This window comes from Microcebus murinus, chromosome 5 (genome assembly GCF_040939455.1).
Source record: "Microcebus murinus isolate Inina chromosome 5, M.murinus_Inina_mat1.0, whole genome shotgun sequence".
In the NCBI taxonomy this organism is placed as follows: domain Eukaryota; kingdom Metazoa; phylum Chordata; class Mammalia; order Primates; family Cheirogaleidae; genus Microcebus; species Microcebus murinus.
This window is the reverse complement of record NC_134108.1, coordinates 98,259,269-98,277,222: the sequence shown is the minus strand read 5'-3', so window position 1 is coordinate 98,277,222 and position 17,954 is coordinate 98,259,269. Positions and strand designations below refer to the sequence as shown.

The 17,954-nt window shown below is 46.0% G+C and overlaps 1 protein-coding gene across 6 annotated transcripts in view; it reads right to left on the bottom strand.

Moving 5' to 3' along the window:
• Nucleotides 1-17,954, bottom strand: part of ADGRF5 (adhesion G protein-coupled receptor F5) — a 98,910-nt gene that overhangs the window by 36,377 nt on the left and 44,579 nt on the right. For 4 of the 6 annotated variants that reach the window (XM_012744828.2, XM_076003307.1, XM_012744826.3 and 1 more), the window contains exons 3-6: nucleotides 13,504-13,558; nucleotides 3,990-4,160; nucleotides 411-587; nucleotides 177-286 (exon numbers count right to left, since the gene is read on the bottom strand). In XM_012744828.2, coding sequence (XP_012600282.2) covers nucleotides 177-286; nucleotides 411-587; nucleotides 3,990-4,160; nucleotides 13,504-13,558 — 513 coding nt within the window. The remainder of the gene's footprint in view (nucleotides 1-176; nucleotides 287-410; nucleotides 588-3,989; nucleotides 4,161-13,503; nucleotides 13,559-17,954) is intronic. The other 2 variants (XM_020286993.2, XM_012744831.3) reach the window with 1 other exon arrangement.

Genomic DNA, 17,954 nt, shown 5'->3' with positions numbered 1-17,954 from the left:
TGCTGTTTGATTTAAGCACTTCTTGATTCACCCTCCCAGATGTAAATGAATAATGTCAAATTCACGTTCATAAATTCTGATGGAGCCAAGCAAACTGTCCACTGTGAATGCAACAAACAGACTCAGTTCAACCCAAACAATTTCTTAGTTAAGAGGCTCCTGGGGCCAAAACCTACCGCTGTTTCTAAGTCGGTCTTGTAGGATCTATAGAGGGCAGAGGAAATGTTCCTGAGGTCTTCTTGAAAGCCCACGTTCAGTCTCACCGACATTCTCAAGGTAACATCTGCTGAAAAACACAGGGCGATATTGAAAAAGCTCACGTTGGTGTTTGAGTGCACACAAAACAGAGGAACATTTGTGAGCTGATGTTGAATAGCCACTCAACACACATGTAATGAGTAGTTACTTACCTCTCTGGAGTTGGCAAAAAGGTCCCTTGGGAGGAAGTCCTTTGAGGCAACTGCAACCGTGCCCTGGGAGGGAGCTGCCATGCTCTGGACAAGTGATATTATGGAGGCACCTTTCCTGAGGCCACTTATAGCCTGTCTCACAGGAGCACCAGGTTTCACTTCCAGCTGGTCTGCAGACTGCCGTCACCCAAAACAGTGAGGGGAGAGAAGGCGGTCACCGCTTTTGCACTTACGGCCTGCAGATATCTATACTTGCAGAAAATCCTAACTCGACTCCATATTACCCTGCTGGGAAGTTCAATGGGACTTCATGAAGTCCACATATGCACATCTGTATCACCATGCTATTAGGTGTGACCGTCTGAAAGATAACTGCTGTGACTGTTGAGTGACAGACGACTGTTAAGTCATCTTTCAGGTGGCCATGCCTAATAGCTCATAGCCACCGGATGTCCATGAGGATAAACAGATTGCTGGACATGGAGTGTGTGTAGCCAGCCTCCAAGATGGCGCTTGAGTGCCCCTGCCTCCAGGCATTGACACTCTTTTGTAATGAGTTCTTATATTGCACTAGAATTGGTCTGTGTGACCAAGAGAATAAGACAAAGTCATGGTATGGCACTCTGAGATTAGGTTAGAAAAGATACTGTAGTTTCCCTCTTGGTTGTGTGTGTGCTTACTCTCTCTCCTACCGCCCTTTTCTTTCCTTCTCTCTCTCTCTCTCTCTCTCTCTCTCTCTCTCTTTCCTTCTCTCTCTTCCCCCTCCTTCTGTCTCTCTTTCTCTCTCTCTATCATTCCCCCTCTTTCTTTCCATCTCTATTTCTGTCTCTATCTCTGTCTCCACCCACCCCAGGGAAAGCTGGCTGCCATGGCATGAAGACATATCACTGAGAGCCCACATGGCAAGCAGCTGAGGTCTCCAGCCAACAGCTAGCGAGGAACTGAGGCTTGCTACCAACCACATGGGTGAGCTTGGGAGTGGGTTTTCTAGCCACAGTTGAGCCTTCAAATGACTACAATGCTGGCTGACAGATTCATTACAACCTCATGAGAGACCCTGAGCCAAAACCATCCAGCTAAGCTGCTTCAAGATTCTGACTCTCAAAAACTATGCAATATTAAATAAATGCTTGTTGTTTTACATTGCTGCGTTTTAGAGTAATTTGTTATGCAGCAATAGATAACAAATACAGAATGAAAGTAAATTTTTTTTGCCTTTTACATTCCAAGTCAACTGTGAGCAACCTAAGATGGGCTGTGATCTCATTGGGGACATTGAAAATGCTCTGAAAACATAGTACTTTGAATCACTTTCTAAAGCTGGACCCAAATCACATCACTGGGAGCTGTTTGTTCTGCAGATGGGTGGCCCAGGCAAAGTCCCACTGAGCGACTAATCCAAGGAGAACCACCAAATGCTTGTTTCTGAAATAGGAGGGACGACCACATTCCAGTGATTCCTTGGGCACTGGCGCAGCCCGAGTCCCAACAGCAGGCGGGAGTGTGGCAGAGGGTGAGGAACAAAAGACATCAGAGCTGCTAGTGAGGACGGTCATTTGAGGGTAGCCAACCCTCCCCTTTGTCAAGATCTCTCTTACTAACCTGAAATTCCACTGCTAATGCAATTTTGTTGTTTAATGCTGTTTTGTTGTTGGTGGGTTTTGTTTCAAGAGGAAGTGTTGTGTGGGGAGTAGGTGAAGAACTTTTGTTTCCCAAGAAAAATGCAAACATGCCTTAGGTGAAAACTCTCATCTCCAGACCATCTGCCACATCCCAGGTGTCCTTAAGTGCTCTAAACACATTACCTGGCCTTAAATATCCTCAGTTTTGTTTACTATCACCAAAAAGGATCATAAGGTAAACTGTTGGGAGAATGGGGGGAGGAAAACACTGGAAAAGGAGATTGGTGAAAGTTTGGGGTGCTTAGACATTAGTACCAAGGCGAGTACCGACCCCTCCCACTCATGCCCTCCCTGAGGCCAGCCCTGCCCAGCTGTTCCCTGCAGGCCTTGGGGTCCACGAGCCTCTCTCTGCCATGTTGAAGCATCCCTTTTGTCAAATCTCTTCCACAGTTTAGCGTCAGAAAGGATTCACCCCCTCAATGTGTGAAGGATTAGTCTTTCTGGAAGGATAAATTAAACTTTCCAAGGGCAATTGCATTTTGATTGAGAAACTTGTTAACCCGAGTTCTGAAATGGTTTAAATAGTGGAGCCTTTTGAAGTCATGCCACCTCTAGTCAAACAAAATAAATCAGAGAGATTTGTTAATATGTCTATTTGAGAGTATGCAAAATAATCTCACAACTGAAGCTCAAGTGTCTATGCTCACAAGCTGTTCAACAAAAAGCTATTTATTTACTTGACACTTATTGGTCTGTTTTGTTTGCTGAATTTACTTACTAGCACCCACACAGACATTAAAGGCTTCCATAAAAACATTGGAAAGCAAAACAAAATTGACTATGAAAATCTATCCAATAATTTACTTTAGATGCAAAAGATCTATGCTGAGTGGGAACATAGAAGGGTATTTCCTGTGTATTTTACAAGCTACTCTAGTTTTGTGAGATGTCTATGGACAAAGAGTTCTGTGGGTAAATACATTTGGGAAACACAGCACACGCTCACTGCTGCTGGAGGACTCATAACACACATTGGCATCCAATTGGAAAACCACTAACTCGAGGAAATCAATGGTAGAATTTGATGGGAAGTGGCATCCAAAGGGAGCTAGCTATAAGGGAGCTATGACAGGTAGCACATATGAAAAATAGCACATATGAAAAATCAAGTAGCACATATGAAAAATTAAAAACTAAAACTAAAATCAAGTGGCACACATGAAAAATCAAAAACTAAAATGCAAAGACTGATATTGGGATACACTATTTGAAATACGAGACTTCAAAAAGAATTTGAAAAACAGAGATTTTGGTTTTGCCCCCATTTTAGAATAATGAAACCTAACATCAGTTAGTGCTTTCCAATTTACAAAGCAATAACCTTTCATGAGACAGACAGCAGCCCCACTTCACAGTTTCTATGGTATACCAAGTCTTGGGTGATGGTCCCCCAGGACACGGGGGAGCTAGCATCACCTTGGAAGGGAGCCAGCAACCAAAAGTCCAATCCATGCCCTGGGAAGTTCTGCTTAATGCCTCGCTTCTGATCCAGCATGTACCTGGTTCCTTTTTCCTGACCTACAATGCCAGAGAGAAGGCGACTTGCTACTTACTGACGTCCTGAACCAGTCCTTGCTATATCTATTGATTGCCAGAGGAAGAGGACCCAGAATTTGTCATGAAAGACCTGGTCATATCTTGGGATCACTTTATGACAACCATCAAGCAAAGCACCAAGCAAACCTTTGGTCACCATTTAAAATAAAAAAACTCTGGCTGCATTTACTGATAGGGGCCTCATCCTGGAAGGTTGTGAAGTCATAAAATGACACATCAGGCCTGCTGAATCATTTCACTTGCCTACTAAGTATAAATTGCTCTGACAGTTAGGGGTTCAGACAGCATTTTTCCTGATCTGCCCGGCTACCCATTCCAAAGCAGCGGGTCTCTCACTCACCTGTTGTCACCTGTATGCTCAAAATGTCAGTAACTCGGTCAGTGCTGTTCCCTTGAATTGGAAAACTGAGGCTGTTCAAGTAGGCTTTGATAGGCTCCAGGAAGGATGCATTTTCAACACTGATCTCAACATCCACAGTGTACTCTTCAGCCGCAGGACTCCCGGTGGCAACTGTAATAAAGGCACATGCAGGTTGGGAGAACTTACCGTGGGGATGGGAGACAGAGGGAGATCAAGATGGCCATTTCAGCAGCTTAAGGCAACGACAGGTACATGCAGATGCTTGGCACATCAGCCCTTAAGAATTTCTGACGAACTCTTAGAGAAGAGAAGAGCTTGTCTACTCAGCACGACCTGCTGCCCCCCACCAAGGTGTCCAATGTCAAGGCCTGCTGTGTGAAGTGCGGGCTGTAACAGGGCAAGAATGGAAGCAGGGAGGACTAGAGGGAGAATCTGGCAAGAGTTCGGACATTATGTGCCACGATCCTGACTCACAGGAAAGGGTCTGTGTCATTCAGTTAGCAGATGCATGTTCTAGGAGTTGAACCAGGCATAGCTTGAGGACCTCTGGGAAAAGTCATGCAGTTAACTTCCTTTGCTCTTAGCATGTGCTCTTTGTTTTTCCTCTGATCGCCAGTGTCTAGAACATGCTCAACAAAAGTTTGGCAAATTGGAAAAGTAACATAAAAGAGATGTTCGGCTCTTCATTTTTTTTTCCAAATTGTTTCCAGGTAGTTGACTGGCTGGCATTCTAGATGGATCTGCTCCCCAAAACACAATTAATATATATATATTCATGTGAATATATATGTGTGTAGTGACTATATATATATGGTCTGTGAATTGTTCTTTCATAGTTTCCTATATTGCATCATGCCAGGCCACTAGCTAATGTTCTCAGGGAAAGGAACTGTTTCCTTCACTTCCTGGGGACTGACTCACTTCATCTGGCAGGGAGTTCCCCACATCATGAATATGTGTGCGATCAACCCTTGTTAAAACTGTGATTCTCAGAGTCAAGTCACAGAGTCACCTCTCTGTCACTCACAGAATCTTTGACCCAGTCTTAACTGGAGCAGAAGCCATGGGCTCAGACGGTAGTTACTGAAGAAAATTGGAAGAACAAAAAATGTTTACACAGAAACATTGAGAATATTTGATCTTGTCAGTTAAATGAGGAAAAGGGTTAGAGAATACTTACAAAACAATCACTTTAAAATGTAAGCCACATCTGAAAGTCTGATGGATATTATACCACAAAATTAAAATTCTATGTCTCTTTTCTAAAAGGGTAAAAAATTTTCCCGTAACATTGTAAGATTTGGTTTAAATGTTCCAAGGACTATTGGTATAAAACACTAAAACAGAGTAAGTTTATCATTGGAAACTCCAATTGTTAAATGTTTGTTTCAGAAATAAGAGAAGATTTGTTCATTTAGGGTTGTAAATGGCGTTTGACTTAGCTGGTTGCTTTTACCCTTCGACCTTGTTGAGAATTATTTCATGTTGGCATTGTTCAACTTGCTATAATTAACTCAAATTATAAAAAAGTTCTGTGCAGATTTTCTTAAAAAGAATGCATTTTAAAATATGTTTCCTCTTTATAAAAGCGTATTTATGAGTAGAATAAAGTGACGTTTAAAACCCGTTGCAGAAACTCCATCTGTTATGATACTATGGCACTGCCTCAAACTTCCTGTTTTCTTTCTGATTCTCAAACGGTTCTGTGATGAAAACAAGCTTCCGGGAAGAACTGCTAATCTTAATTTGTGTGATTCCAGCTCTGGACACATTATGTTGTCCTCTGGGAACATTTGCAAGGAGCACGGCTGCATTATATTTGCAAGGTCTCGGGGCACATTCTTTTTCTCGAAAAGTAATGCAGCCGTGTTTACACCATCCTGAGGACTCACTAACTCCAGGGTCCCTGTTGCCGCAGCCGGTCTACTCTCCTCCCACGAATGTAAACAGGATTTCCTGGACGGTAGCTGCCTTCTAGATGGGGTGGGGTGAGGAACAAGCCCCTATCACCCACTTTATCATCTGCATTGTTACACCCCAGGGTCTGATCCGGCAGAATATCAATGCTGGCCAGAGGGTCACATCTGGCCGGGAGCCCCCTTCCCTGTGTTCCTTTCAGTTGTTCACCGTGGAACATAGAGAGCACATGGTGGCTCATGGACGTCATCATTCCCCAGTTCTTCTGCTCAGATTTTACAAGGAGCTGAGCCAAAAGCATAGCGTGCTAAGAGGAAAGGCTCCTGTGACTTCTATGAGTTTCAGTCTAGGGGATTCGTGCCATCGGCCTCTGAGGACCTCTTTCTTTCATCAACTTTTTTGTTCTTCAACAACTTCTAAAAGGTTTGCAGAGTAACCTTCAGCCTGAGGGTCATCTCTCCCTAGAGATTGGTAAGGATGAAGAAGCTCCCATAGAGAAGGAAATGCCTTTTCCTGGAAAACATTCCATTCTTCAAAGCAGGCTAAAAATCACCACTGTAATTTATCAGGCTATGGGTTTGCCTCAGCAAATCATCTGTTCCAGCGATCCCCCAAATTGACTGATGATTATACACACCCAGAAAATTCTACGCATACACACACACACACACACACACACACACACACACACACTCACATTTTGGAGCCCAACCCAGGTGAACCAGAATAAAATCTTTGCCAGTTAGTCCCAGAAGTCTATTTTCAATTCCTACTGGTGATTTTGATGATCAAGCAGGTTTAGGATCTAGTGCTCTACTCCAAATGAAGAAACTGAGAAGGGAATCTTGGAGAGCCAATAGTAGCATCTAAACTTGCATTTTGCTTTTGCTTTGCTTTTTGTTCTCAGAACCTCCTTCTGCTTCTCCTATGTGAGCAATCAGGCAGTCTCCAAGCACATTTGCTCACCTATACTTTTCCTCTTCTGGCTCAAGGGAGCTGATACTTGCTCATCCCCTCTCTCTAGCAATACAAGATGGATCGAGGTGATGATAATAATAAAGATGACAATAACAATAGCAGATGCCATTTATTCATCACCTAGCAGGTTCTAGGGCCACGAGAACAGTATGCAGCCTTCCATTTTGCAGAAGGCAAAACTGAGGTTCAAAGGGTTGAAGCCACACTGAAAGCAAGTGTCAGAACTGGGATTTGAAACCACATTTTTCTGACTCCAAAGTCCATTTTCTTTTTATTCATATCCCACTGCAACTCAAACGGACAAAGATAATCAATGTGGTCACTTTGTAAACCCTAAAGTACTATACAAAATATAAGGTATTATTATTAAATGTGTCTTTAGAACTCAGTGGACAATTCCTAAACTAAGTTTCACAGTAAAATCAAGTTCAAAGGCAAAATTATTAATGATAAATAGAAGAATATGTAAAAGTTTATTTAATTCTATTTACTATAATAAATGTCATATAAATCCACATTCATGAAAAACACATTATGACTCACTGTCATTGATACTCGTGGATTTCCTCATTAATCCTTGCCAGGTTCATTTGTTTGTTCCTTGATTCATTGATATATTTGTAATTTCACTATTTATTGAGCACCTATTTTCCAGGCACTGTGATAAGTGCTGGGGACATAGGGTGAATAAAAGAAGCAAAGCCCTGCCTTCCTGGATCTTCCATCCTTACGCTGGAGGCAAACGGCAAGTTTAAAATTTAATGCCAGACAGTTCTATAGGACATGGAGAAAAATAAAGGAAAGCAAGGAAACAGAGTGACAGGGACGACAGGAGTCAGGTGTTATTTATTTATTTATTTTTTTGAATGGTTCAAAAAAACCTTTCTAAAGCAGTAAACTTTGAGATGCTAATGAAGTGAGGGGTGAGCTGGAAAGGTTTCCAGAGAATATTACCCTAGGAAGAATAAACAAGGATGAAAGCTCTGGGATAGCAACCTCCTTGGCTTGTTTGAGGAATAGCAAGAAGATGCCCCCTGATTTGGGTCATTTCTTCTCATCTGCAGCCTAGGACACTATCATGGTTTTATAGACAAGCAGCACACAGAGCTACCGCTGGGTTTTCTTTCTAGGCAATGCCCCAGGACCAGGATCTGAGTTTCAGGGAGGTAGCCCAGCTCTGGATGTCCGTATGATCCACATAGGGGTGGGGTCAGAGGCGGGTTCTGATCACTCCCTTCAGACAGGCCCAGAGTTTTGGGGTTAGAAATGCCAAACCCTGCCTGCCCTGCCCCTCTGCAACCTGAGGACTTTAGAGCCTGGGAAAGTGATGCTCCCTGCCCTGCCCCCAGCTACAGGGGACCCAGCAGGAACAGAGGCCGGTTCCCCCACTGCTATGTGCATTTTAGATACCCTTCCACCCTCCTCTGCTGCCTCGGGACCATCTGACTCCTGACAGTTGAATGTGCTTTCTTTCCTTGCGCTCCTTTGTCCCTGGTGTTGTTTGTCTGAACTTCCCTGGCTCCCAGGTGCCCTGTGTGGAAGGTGGCAAGTTCCAGGTGTCATCAGTGTCACAGACAGAGCCTCTCAGCAGGCCCGGGAGGCACAAGCCAACCAGGATTTCCCCCCTCCTCTCCCATAAATCACCGCCAGCCACACAGCACACTTATCTTAAAGACACATATCTGGAAAACTGACCCCAAACTGGGGCAAACAGACCTGGGTCTTAATCACAGCCGTCTCAACAAACAATTCTACCTTTGCCTGGAAACGCTAATGGGAACTATGGCTGCTCGGAGTCAAAGCCTGGGTAGATGCACCCATTAACCTCCCACCTGCAAAAGAATGACGCCTGCTGACTTCACCCAGGAGAAGTGAAGTTGGTCAGTGTAGTTTTTCTCTTGACCAAAGGGGACAATGCTCTTTATCACTGATGATTTGTCTCTCTTCTTTCTCCCCTTGTACATATCAAAAGCTACCTACTGTTCTCCTTGTTCCTTGACATGGTCTAGAACGTGGCGGTTTGGCAGCATGGCCTACATCCTACTGAGCCACTGCTCAGCAGATACGGTCGAAGGATCCTGTTCTCCTTTTAGGTTTTAGAAAGGTTTGTTCCCAGAGGGGAAAACTGCCAGAAGCCCAGGCTCACCTGGCAGGTGGATGGAGGAGACAATAGGCAGCACTGTGTCATAAAATACTGGACTGAGATGTCTAAAGAAAAGAATCCATTCTACTAGCTAGCCATATATATACCCAAGTCACCAGAGTTAGCCCCATATAAAGCTCTTTGCCTGGTAAGATGAAGATAGACACGCCAGTCCTCCTTACTCTACAAAGCTGCTCCAAGAATCATGAAATGGGGACCTTATGGGTAAGAACCAGAAACACAAGTTGAAAACTATGACTCAAATATAAGTGCGAACGTTGGAGCCAAAAAGAACAAGGTTGGAATGACTCCTGACCTGGGCAGTTCCCTTAAACTCTGCCAGCCACGCTTTGCTCATCTGTAAATTAGCGGCAATATTTTCTCTGCAGGTTTGTTGTTAAGGAGTCGGGATCCTGTATGAAAACCCCTAACAAAGTGCCTGGCATGTAGTAGCCGGTATAAATAATAATACTGATTATAATAAATGTAATGATTCCATTCTATGTAGATGTGTGATAGTAGGTAAAAAAAAAAAAATCTAACACTATTCCAATAAGGTCTCAACTTTGCAATAGTCAATAGTTAAAAAACAAACAAAAAAGAAAAAAAAATGCTAATCAGAAATTTTTTAAAAAAGCAAAACCCTCTCAACATTAAAGGTCAAGCCTACAACGAACCCCACGCACCAGCCAGCGGGCACCAGGCTTTTCTTTCATCTCACTCCACCACCACCACCACTACCCGCTCTGAAAACAAAGTGCCACCCACATGTTATCACAAGAAAGATTTTAGCCATGAAAACCCAAAAATCTGTTCTTCAACCTGGGAAGTGCACAGCATTTCCTGGACCCACATCAAAAAGGGCCAGCGCTCCCGGGGCTGCCAGGCCAGCAGAAAGGGCAGGATTTCCGTGCTGGCAGCCAGTGACCCCATCTGGGAGGACCCTTGCTCTGACTAAATAGGTGTGAAAATGTGAGCATTTCCAGAGCAGGGTTTGGATATCCTAGATCCCCCTTTCTCGCTGTTTTGTCTCCCACCAGTCATTCCTTTTGAGGCCAAAGAAGACCCAATGGGGACTCTTTAGCACCAGGCCCACACACCCTTCCTTCCCCTCAAGCTCAGAAACCTGGAGTGGAGAACGGTGCCAAGTGACATCTGGGTTACATCTGACCCATCAGAAATGTCCACTTTCAGTCCCATATGAAGAGTCCCCTCAACACTAAATTTGGAGCATATCTGCAAAGCTCCAGAACAAGCTTTCCCTTCCAACTCCACTACCCATGGCCGTCCCAACATGGCCTCCCAGGTGGGTGCCCTCCTGGAGAGTCACGTGGCTCACTGCTTTCCACCCCCACGTTACATCTGTCCCCAAGCCCTTTCGCTGAGTTTCTTAAAATGTCTCTGGTGAACATTTCCTCCGCTTCCTTCCCGTCTTACTCCATGGCTGAAGTCACATGTGCAGACTGCTGACCCTCCTAGCTGGTCTCCTGGGCATTAATATTTTCCTCTAATTCACCCAGATAAATTTTCACTTAGGTGCTTTGGCCAATCACGTCTCTGTGTCAGACCCTCAGCTGGTCTAGAATCTGCTGCCTCATGGAATCGCGACATAACTCTGGAAGCTTTACCATTCTTATTCCCCTCTGCTCCCAAACACCCCATCTCCGCTCTAACGGACAGCTCCATGCTTATTCTTGCCCGTGGCCTCTGGGTTTCTGTGCGGGCTTCTCTTCCCCCATAGAACTTTGCAAGAGTTTTCCTAAAATGCCAACTCCTGTGTCAGGGCATCTGTGCCCCTGCCTGCAGGTGCTTGTGTGGGACTAGTACAGTCACTTTCTCTGCACCGGGGGTATATCGGGCCCTTTCAAATGCAATACTATTTTTGTACATAAATCAAGTGTCTTTGTTTTTAACTTTTGAAAAACTATTAAAAGAAGAAAGTAAACCTCAGATAATGTTATTAACATTCCTAAAACAATATGTACATTATATTATTTAATCTTCTCAACAACCCTCTAAGGTAATAAGTCTGAGATATGTGTGTGTGTGTATTGTACATATGTGATACATATATCTGTAATAGATATGTGTGAGATAGTTACTTCTCTGTATCTGTGGGTTCCATATCTAAGTATTCAACCAACCACAGATTTAAAATAGGTGAAACAAACTGTCTGTATTGAGCATGTAGACTTTTTTCTTATCTTTATTCCATAAACAACATAGCATAACAACTATTTACATAGTGTTTACATTGTATCAGGTATCATAAGTAATCTAGAGATGATATAAAGTGTGTAGGAGGATATCTATATGTTATATGCAAATACTATATCATATTCTATCAGGGACTTGAACATCTGAGGATTTAAGTATCTGAAGGGGTGCTGGAACCAATCCTCCGTGGAGACTGGGGGACACTTGTACGCATATACACAGAGCCTGGGCCTTTCTATGGCCATTTCTTACTTCAGTGATTTTGTAAAAGTACCAAGCCCCATCCATCTTCTGCAGATGATGGGTTGATTCATTAACACTTCCCAAACGACTCTAGAGGCCCAAGAACACAGAGGACCATGTAAAATAAACGGAAAACATATTTTCATGGCGATTTATCATCGCCGTGATTGTTTTTAATGAAAGCATGCCTGGAAAAATTTTGGAATGTCAAATCCTTAGATGTAGAGGTGGTTTCCTCCCCAAGGGCTGCCCTCCCGCACTGTCACCACGGCTCATAAACAGCCGGGCTTGGACGTGCAGGAAGACGTTACTTTCACAGCTATGTGGTCACCAAGGGCTCCTGAGAAAGGTGGCAGCCTGAGTCCTGGAAGAACTTGGGGGACACTTGGAGCTGGAACTCAGCAGCAAACAGTTTGACTTAAAAAATAAATAAATAACAGTCTTTCACAAGACCGAGTGGGCACATCTCTGGCTCTGTTCCTGTCACAAGGTGCAGGAGGGGTGACGGGGCTGCCAGGATGGGGTGAGGTGACGGTGCTCGTGTTGCGGCACAGAAAGGCCAGGCTGAGCTACAGGCCACCGGAGGGGCGGAGGAAGGAAGGGAGGGCGGGATCCCAAAACGAGGCTGAAACAGAAAAGCAAAGAAAGGGAAGAGAAGGGGAGGGGAGAAGTGGGGAGGGAGGAGGAAAGGATGGCATGGAAAAGAAGGGGAGAGGAGGGGAGGGAGGGAAAACCAGCAGTGGTGGGACCTTCCAACGAGAGCACCTCAAGACTTAATCAAATGCAGGCACATTGGCATTTCACGCACTGGGCGGCAGGTGCGTCTGGTCACTGCACCGTGCGGGGCTCAAACAGATGCCTCCATTCCGGCCTCAGGGCAGGCCTGCTCTCTTTGGAAGCCTCGTGCGTCTTTTAGACCACGTGCGAGCTCTTCATCTGTTCACTCCTTTATTGAGAGAGAAACCCGGCTTGATGCCAGGCTACAGAGAGGGAGAGAATTCAAGGGAGCTCCCATCTACTGGGGACAGGGAGCAGGAAGTAAATTCATTCCAGCGCTTTGGGACAATGTTGTGAAATAGAAAAGTGCCAATGGCACTGGGGACCCGGGAAAAGCAGTCGATGGAAGCCCTTACGGGGCAGGAGCCATGTGACCGGAGACTTAAGTAGGCGCCCCCCCTCCAGACAGACAAAGGGGGGTGATGGTGGGAATGCAGTACGTGAACGGGAGCAGAGGGGATCAGGTGGGAAACGCACGGAAGTCCCGGCGAGACGAGAGCACATGACTGGCTTCGGCTCCAAGGCAACGAGGAGCCCTTGAAGGGTTTTATGGAGAAAAATGAAGGGATCAGATTTGGGCCTTCGAAAGGTTGTGATGGAAGTGGGAGGACCAGGTCCCGGGAACATCCGGCCTGAAGACGTACACCGACTCCTGCCCGGGCTCAGCTCGGAATGGGACTCCAGGGTCAGTGGGCCAGGGGCCACAGCGCTCCACCCGCCCCCAGCCTTCTAGCGGGCAGGGTCTCATATTTTTCTAAGACCACTTCATCGGGGTGTAGTGGAAAAACTGGAGTGGGAAACAGAGGCGGTGGACTTGAGCCTAGTGGTCAAGCTGATCCACAAAATAAAATGCTGCAGGAGAGAAGTTGACAAACGTAGCAAGGCCGAAGGAAAGGACTCGGGGTTGGGAGCAGAGGAGGCTGTTTGGTGGGGGGAGGCGGTTGAGGAGAGAGCCGCAGGGAGATCTGGGGATATGAGAAAAGATTATGGTAAGGAAGGAGGACAGGGGGTTTAATGTGTCACTATGATTCATTTAATGTCATTGCACAGAGTAGAGAATAGAGTTGCTTTGTAATCACTTTTAGCAATGAAACTGGGCTATTTGACCCTGTTGTGTTTGGAGGCTGAATGACGTGGATCATGTTGTTTTAAAAAGTTACACCCTACATCGTTTGATTAGACTTACAGGAGACATTGCCAGGCCATTCGTTTACATACCTGCTCGTCTTTGCCTTAGTGGTTCTTCACCGGGGAGTTCACGTTCATGGAGAATCTGAAAGAACGTTTGGGAAAACTGTCAATTAATGGTAGTTAGAGCGGTGTTTTCACTACAGCTTTCTGCTCACATAAATGCCCTGAACATTGGCGCTGAGCTTAGGGCTGCAGATTTGGGGTTGGCACCGTGTGCTCAGTGAATGCTGGGGACTTCGCAACTGGATGGTTGAGAGAACGTCTGTAGTGTGACCCAAGAATTCATTTTGCATAGACCAGTCTCTAGAGCCAGGAAAGGAAGAAATCACCACTGAGTTTATCAGAGTTCCTGGGATTTGAGTCCTGTCAAGAAATACAAAGTATAACGGTCTAAACTTGTACTTTCTGCCTAAGACTTAAACCCTGAGTCATTCCAGCGACCTTTGAGACAAGTCTCACGACCTCTTCTCAGCACCCAGCCTGTCCCCACCTCAACACTTCCGCTGTTTTAGGGCTGTTTAACCATTGCTCGTGCTTAGAAATTATTTTTTCCGTCTCTAGTCCTTTTTCTTCTGGATGTTTCCCTTACTGGTTTCTGTGGCAGGGACTAAGAGAGCCAGCTCTAGAGTCAGACTGCATGGGTACAAGGCTGTGCCACTTACTAGGTATCTATGTGAGCTTGGGGAAGTTACATATCCTCAGTTTTCTTTTCTGTAAAATGGGAATAATTATAACAGTAGTACCGACTTTGTAGGATTATTATGAGAACTAAGTGAAATACAACATGGCACATAGTGAGCTCTCAATAAATTTTAGTTATTATTCTATAGTACAGCTGGTTAAAAGCAAGGACTCTGCAGACATTGAGCTCATATCCTAGCTCCACCATAAAATGGCTGTGTGACCTTGGGCAAATTACTTAACCTCTCTATGCCTCAGTCCTTACCTATAGTATGGGGATCAATACCTATAGTATTGGGGACCTCTAGTATGGGGATATAGTCTACCACGTGGGGTCGTTGTGAGGATCAAATGATTAATAAATGTAAATCGCTGAGAACATTCTGATGCCATAGTAAATGCTATTCAGAGATGGGCATCGTTCACATGTCCCTCTGTCTGTGCACTGCCACCTGGCTCACCTCTGTGAAGCTCACCTCCTTTCCTTACTTTTTCGTGAATAACTGGCATTGAATGGCTTTGCTAATGGGATCACCATCAGCTATGCAACTGGTAACCAAGCCTACCCCACCTCTGACCTTGACCTGACACCTCGCTCCCCCCGCCTGCAGGCAGGTTTCCCTGTGAGGTGCTTCCCAGTCCAAACTCCCTTCAAGGCTCAGTAGAGAAGCCCCACCTCTTTGTAGCCTTCCCAGATAGCCCCCGCCCCACAGAGACGTGGCCTCTACCAGGAATTCCACCCGCCCACGACCACCACGTGAGGCAGAGCTCATTCTGCCATCAGGGCTGTCTGCCATTATTTTCTCGTTATCTCACATCACAACAATCACAAACATAATAATTCCGAAGATGTATTCAGCACCCTGTGCCGGCGCGACCTAAGAGGTAGGTGCTGTTACTATCCACATCTCACTGATGAGAAAGCACAGGCACAGAGAGGTCCAGGAACTTGCCTAAAGTCACACAGCCTGCAATGGCAGAGCCAGGATTCAAACCCAACTAGCCGGGCTCCAAAGCCTGCACTTGTCCAAACAGGCATTGCAGTCACCTTATCAGCATATACCCTGGGAAGCCGGTCTGTTTCGGGGAGCCAGTCTCTCTTTACCTAGCACTTCTCCTCTCTCTGGATTACCTCCTCCTCCCCACTTCTCCTTTTCGATGATGAATCGTTCCCCTGGCTGGTCCTCTCCCTCCCCTTACCAGGAACAGATCAGATGTCAGCCATTCACAGTCCCCTGCATGTCCCCTCCCTGGTCAGGAGACGCAGGCTGAGGAAAGCATTAGAGTCTGTAGGAAGCGAGGAGGGGCTGTGTACCCAACAGTTCATAAACGTTCTTGAAGAAATAAACAGAGGAATGACGGATGGTGATTGGAATTTCAAAAGTCCAGTTGCTGCTGTATTTGCAGACGTTATTTTGGATACACTTAAATATGCAGGAACTGAAGGCGCAAAGTCAATGTATGGGGCTGGTTCCTGCCGGCTTCCCCTGGAGACTGCCTTGGCCCTGAGCCCAGGCAGGAGGAAGGTTCTTCCCTGAATTCCTGCCTCCACCCTCCTTGGGGCTTGGAGTGGGGGGAAACCAAGGGGAGGGGGTCCCACCCAGAAGGTTTCTCTGTCCACACTTCATGGCTGCAGTTAGAAACCTCAGACAGCCCCGAAGAAGGTGACCACCAGTGGTCACCTTTGGGTAGCTCTCCCAGATCAACTGTTCATTCTTTGTTTCCCAGTGGGACTAAAGAGTCTTGCCATGGTCTATTGTATGTTAAAATCAAGGTTTATTTCAATTTAACACAGAGTTATTTCAAATCTTTGTGAGAGTTGGGGTCACTTGCCTCCTCTGTCCCCAATCTGATTTAGTAGGTCCGGGGTGAGGTGCAGGAAGCTGCCTTTTTAACCAGCGTGTCCCTGAGTGTGAGGCCACCTTTTGGGAAACACTGCTTTTTGACAATTTTCTTGAATCTTTATGATGTTCATCTGGAACTTTCAGGGCACATCTTTGCAAAGTGCTGCTTCTACAACCCCGTCACCTAAGGCCTCTCTGTGGCTCACTGAGGATTCCCAGCTTCTTGTAGAATAACCTACTTTGTGTTTTAAGCCCTGCAGTCACTGGAGATAAAGGAGGAAAAGGCACAGTGACAGCAGTGATGCCCCTGGGGTGTTGGGGGTGGTCATGGCAAATGCCCTTGACCAGCCCAGATTTAAGAAGGTACAAAAAGCCAACTGCCAGGTCAGGGGACCCAGATTTGAAGAGAGGAAATGCAAGAGTCACAGCACGAACTGAATCCCACTGCTTCAGATTCTCACGAGCTGGAAAGGTTAGTTACTCCCTCTAAGCCTCAGTTTCTTGCATTACGAAAAATAACACACGCCCGGGCACCCCAAGCGTGTGGCGCAGTCTCTGGCAGTGGTGTGTGCCTATGTGTCCCGCTGGCCGGGGGCTCCCTGGCCACCCGTCTTGCCATCCTGAGTCCTTGGGGAACTGTGAGACTCCAACACTTGCCCTTTCTCTTAAACTTAGAGAGCCCAGTGCCCGCCAGGGGCTCTCAGGACACTCAGCTGGGTATTCGCTCCAGGCAAGAGAACAGAGCTCCGGGTGGACCTCCCACTGCTGGCTGTGTCTGGGTAGAGCGGCCCAGATGAGCCACAGTGGCCAGCCCTGTCTGGAGGGAATTTCCTGACAGCCCAGCTTCAGCGGAAGAGACAAGGTCACCGATTCCAGGAAGTTCCCCACCTGTCGGGCATGATGACTTTATAAATAACTGTAGCGGTGACGGGCCGGGTGGCCTGGAACGGGGATGGGCAATCAGTTAGGAGCAGGCTGGCAAACAGGGTGGTCACCAAGGGCCCCAGCTGTCCCAACTTTCACCCCTACTCACCAGAGCCCTGCCACACTCTCCCCTGTTTCTTAACCTGGAGCCTGAGATTGCACATCTTTGCTTCTGTGTTTGATAATCGAGCCAGAGTCCTGTTACAATGTCTCCTCTCATAAGCATAGTAAGATAGATGGATTTGTACTTGAATATTAAAAGTAACCACAAATTCGTAAGCACTTGGGATCTATGCTAGTCACTGTGCTAAAACGTACATGGATGAGAACGTTTCATCCTCACAACAAACAGATAAAAGAGATACTATTTATTCTCATTTTATGTAGAGGAGGAAATAGGTTCAGGGCGATGAAGAAACCTGACGAAGTTTCCAAAGCTAGTGAGGGTCAGAGCTTCAAATTGAGGCCTGATGCCAAAGTGGAGAGTGCACAGCCCAGCTACTCCGAGAGTGGACAGTGGAGCCGAGGCCAGGGCAGCTTGTCAGAAAGCCAGCCTCTCAGCCCCACCCAGGCTCACAGAGCTGAAATCTGCATTTTAAGAAGGTCCCTGGGTGGACCCAAGCTCACACTGAACTTTGCAAAGCGCCAGGCTCCATCACCACAGTTTAAAATCCCCATCACTCCTTATCTGTATATTCATGTTCATAGCAGCACTATTCAGAATAGCCAAGAGGTACAAGCAACCCAGGTGTCCTTCGACGGATGAATGAACAAACAGATCGTGGCACGTACATACAATGAACATCATTCAGCCTTAAAAAGGAAGGAAATTCTGACCCGGGCTACAACATGAGTGAACCTTGGGGACAATACGCTAAGTGAAATAAGCCAGACACAAAAAGGCAAATACTGCATGATTCCACTCACTTGGAGCATCTAGAATTGTCAAATCACAGACACACAGAGTGGAATGGTGGGTGCCAGGGGACTGGGGGAGGGGAAAACGGGGAGTTGTTTTTAATGGGAGTA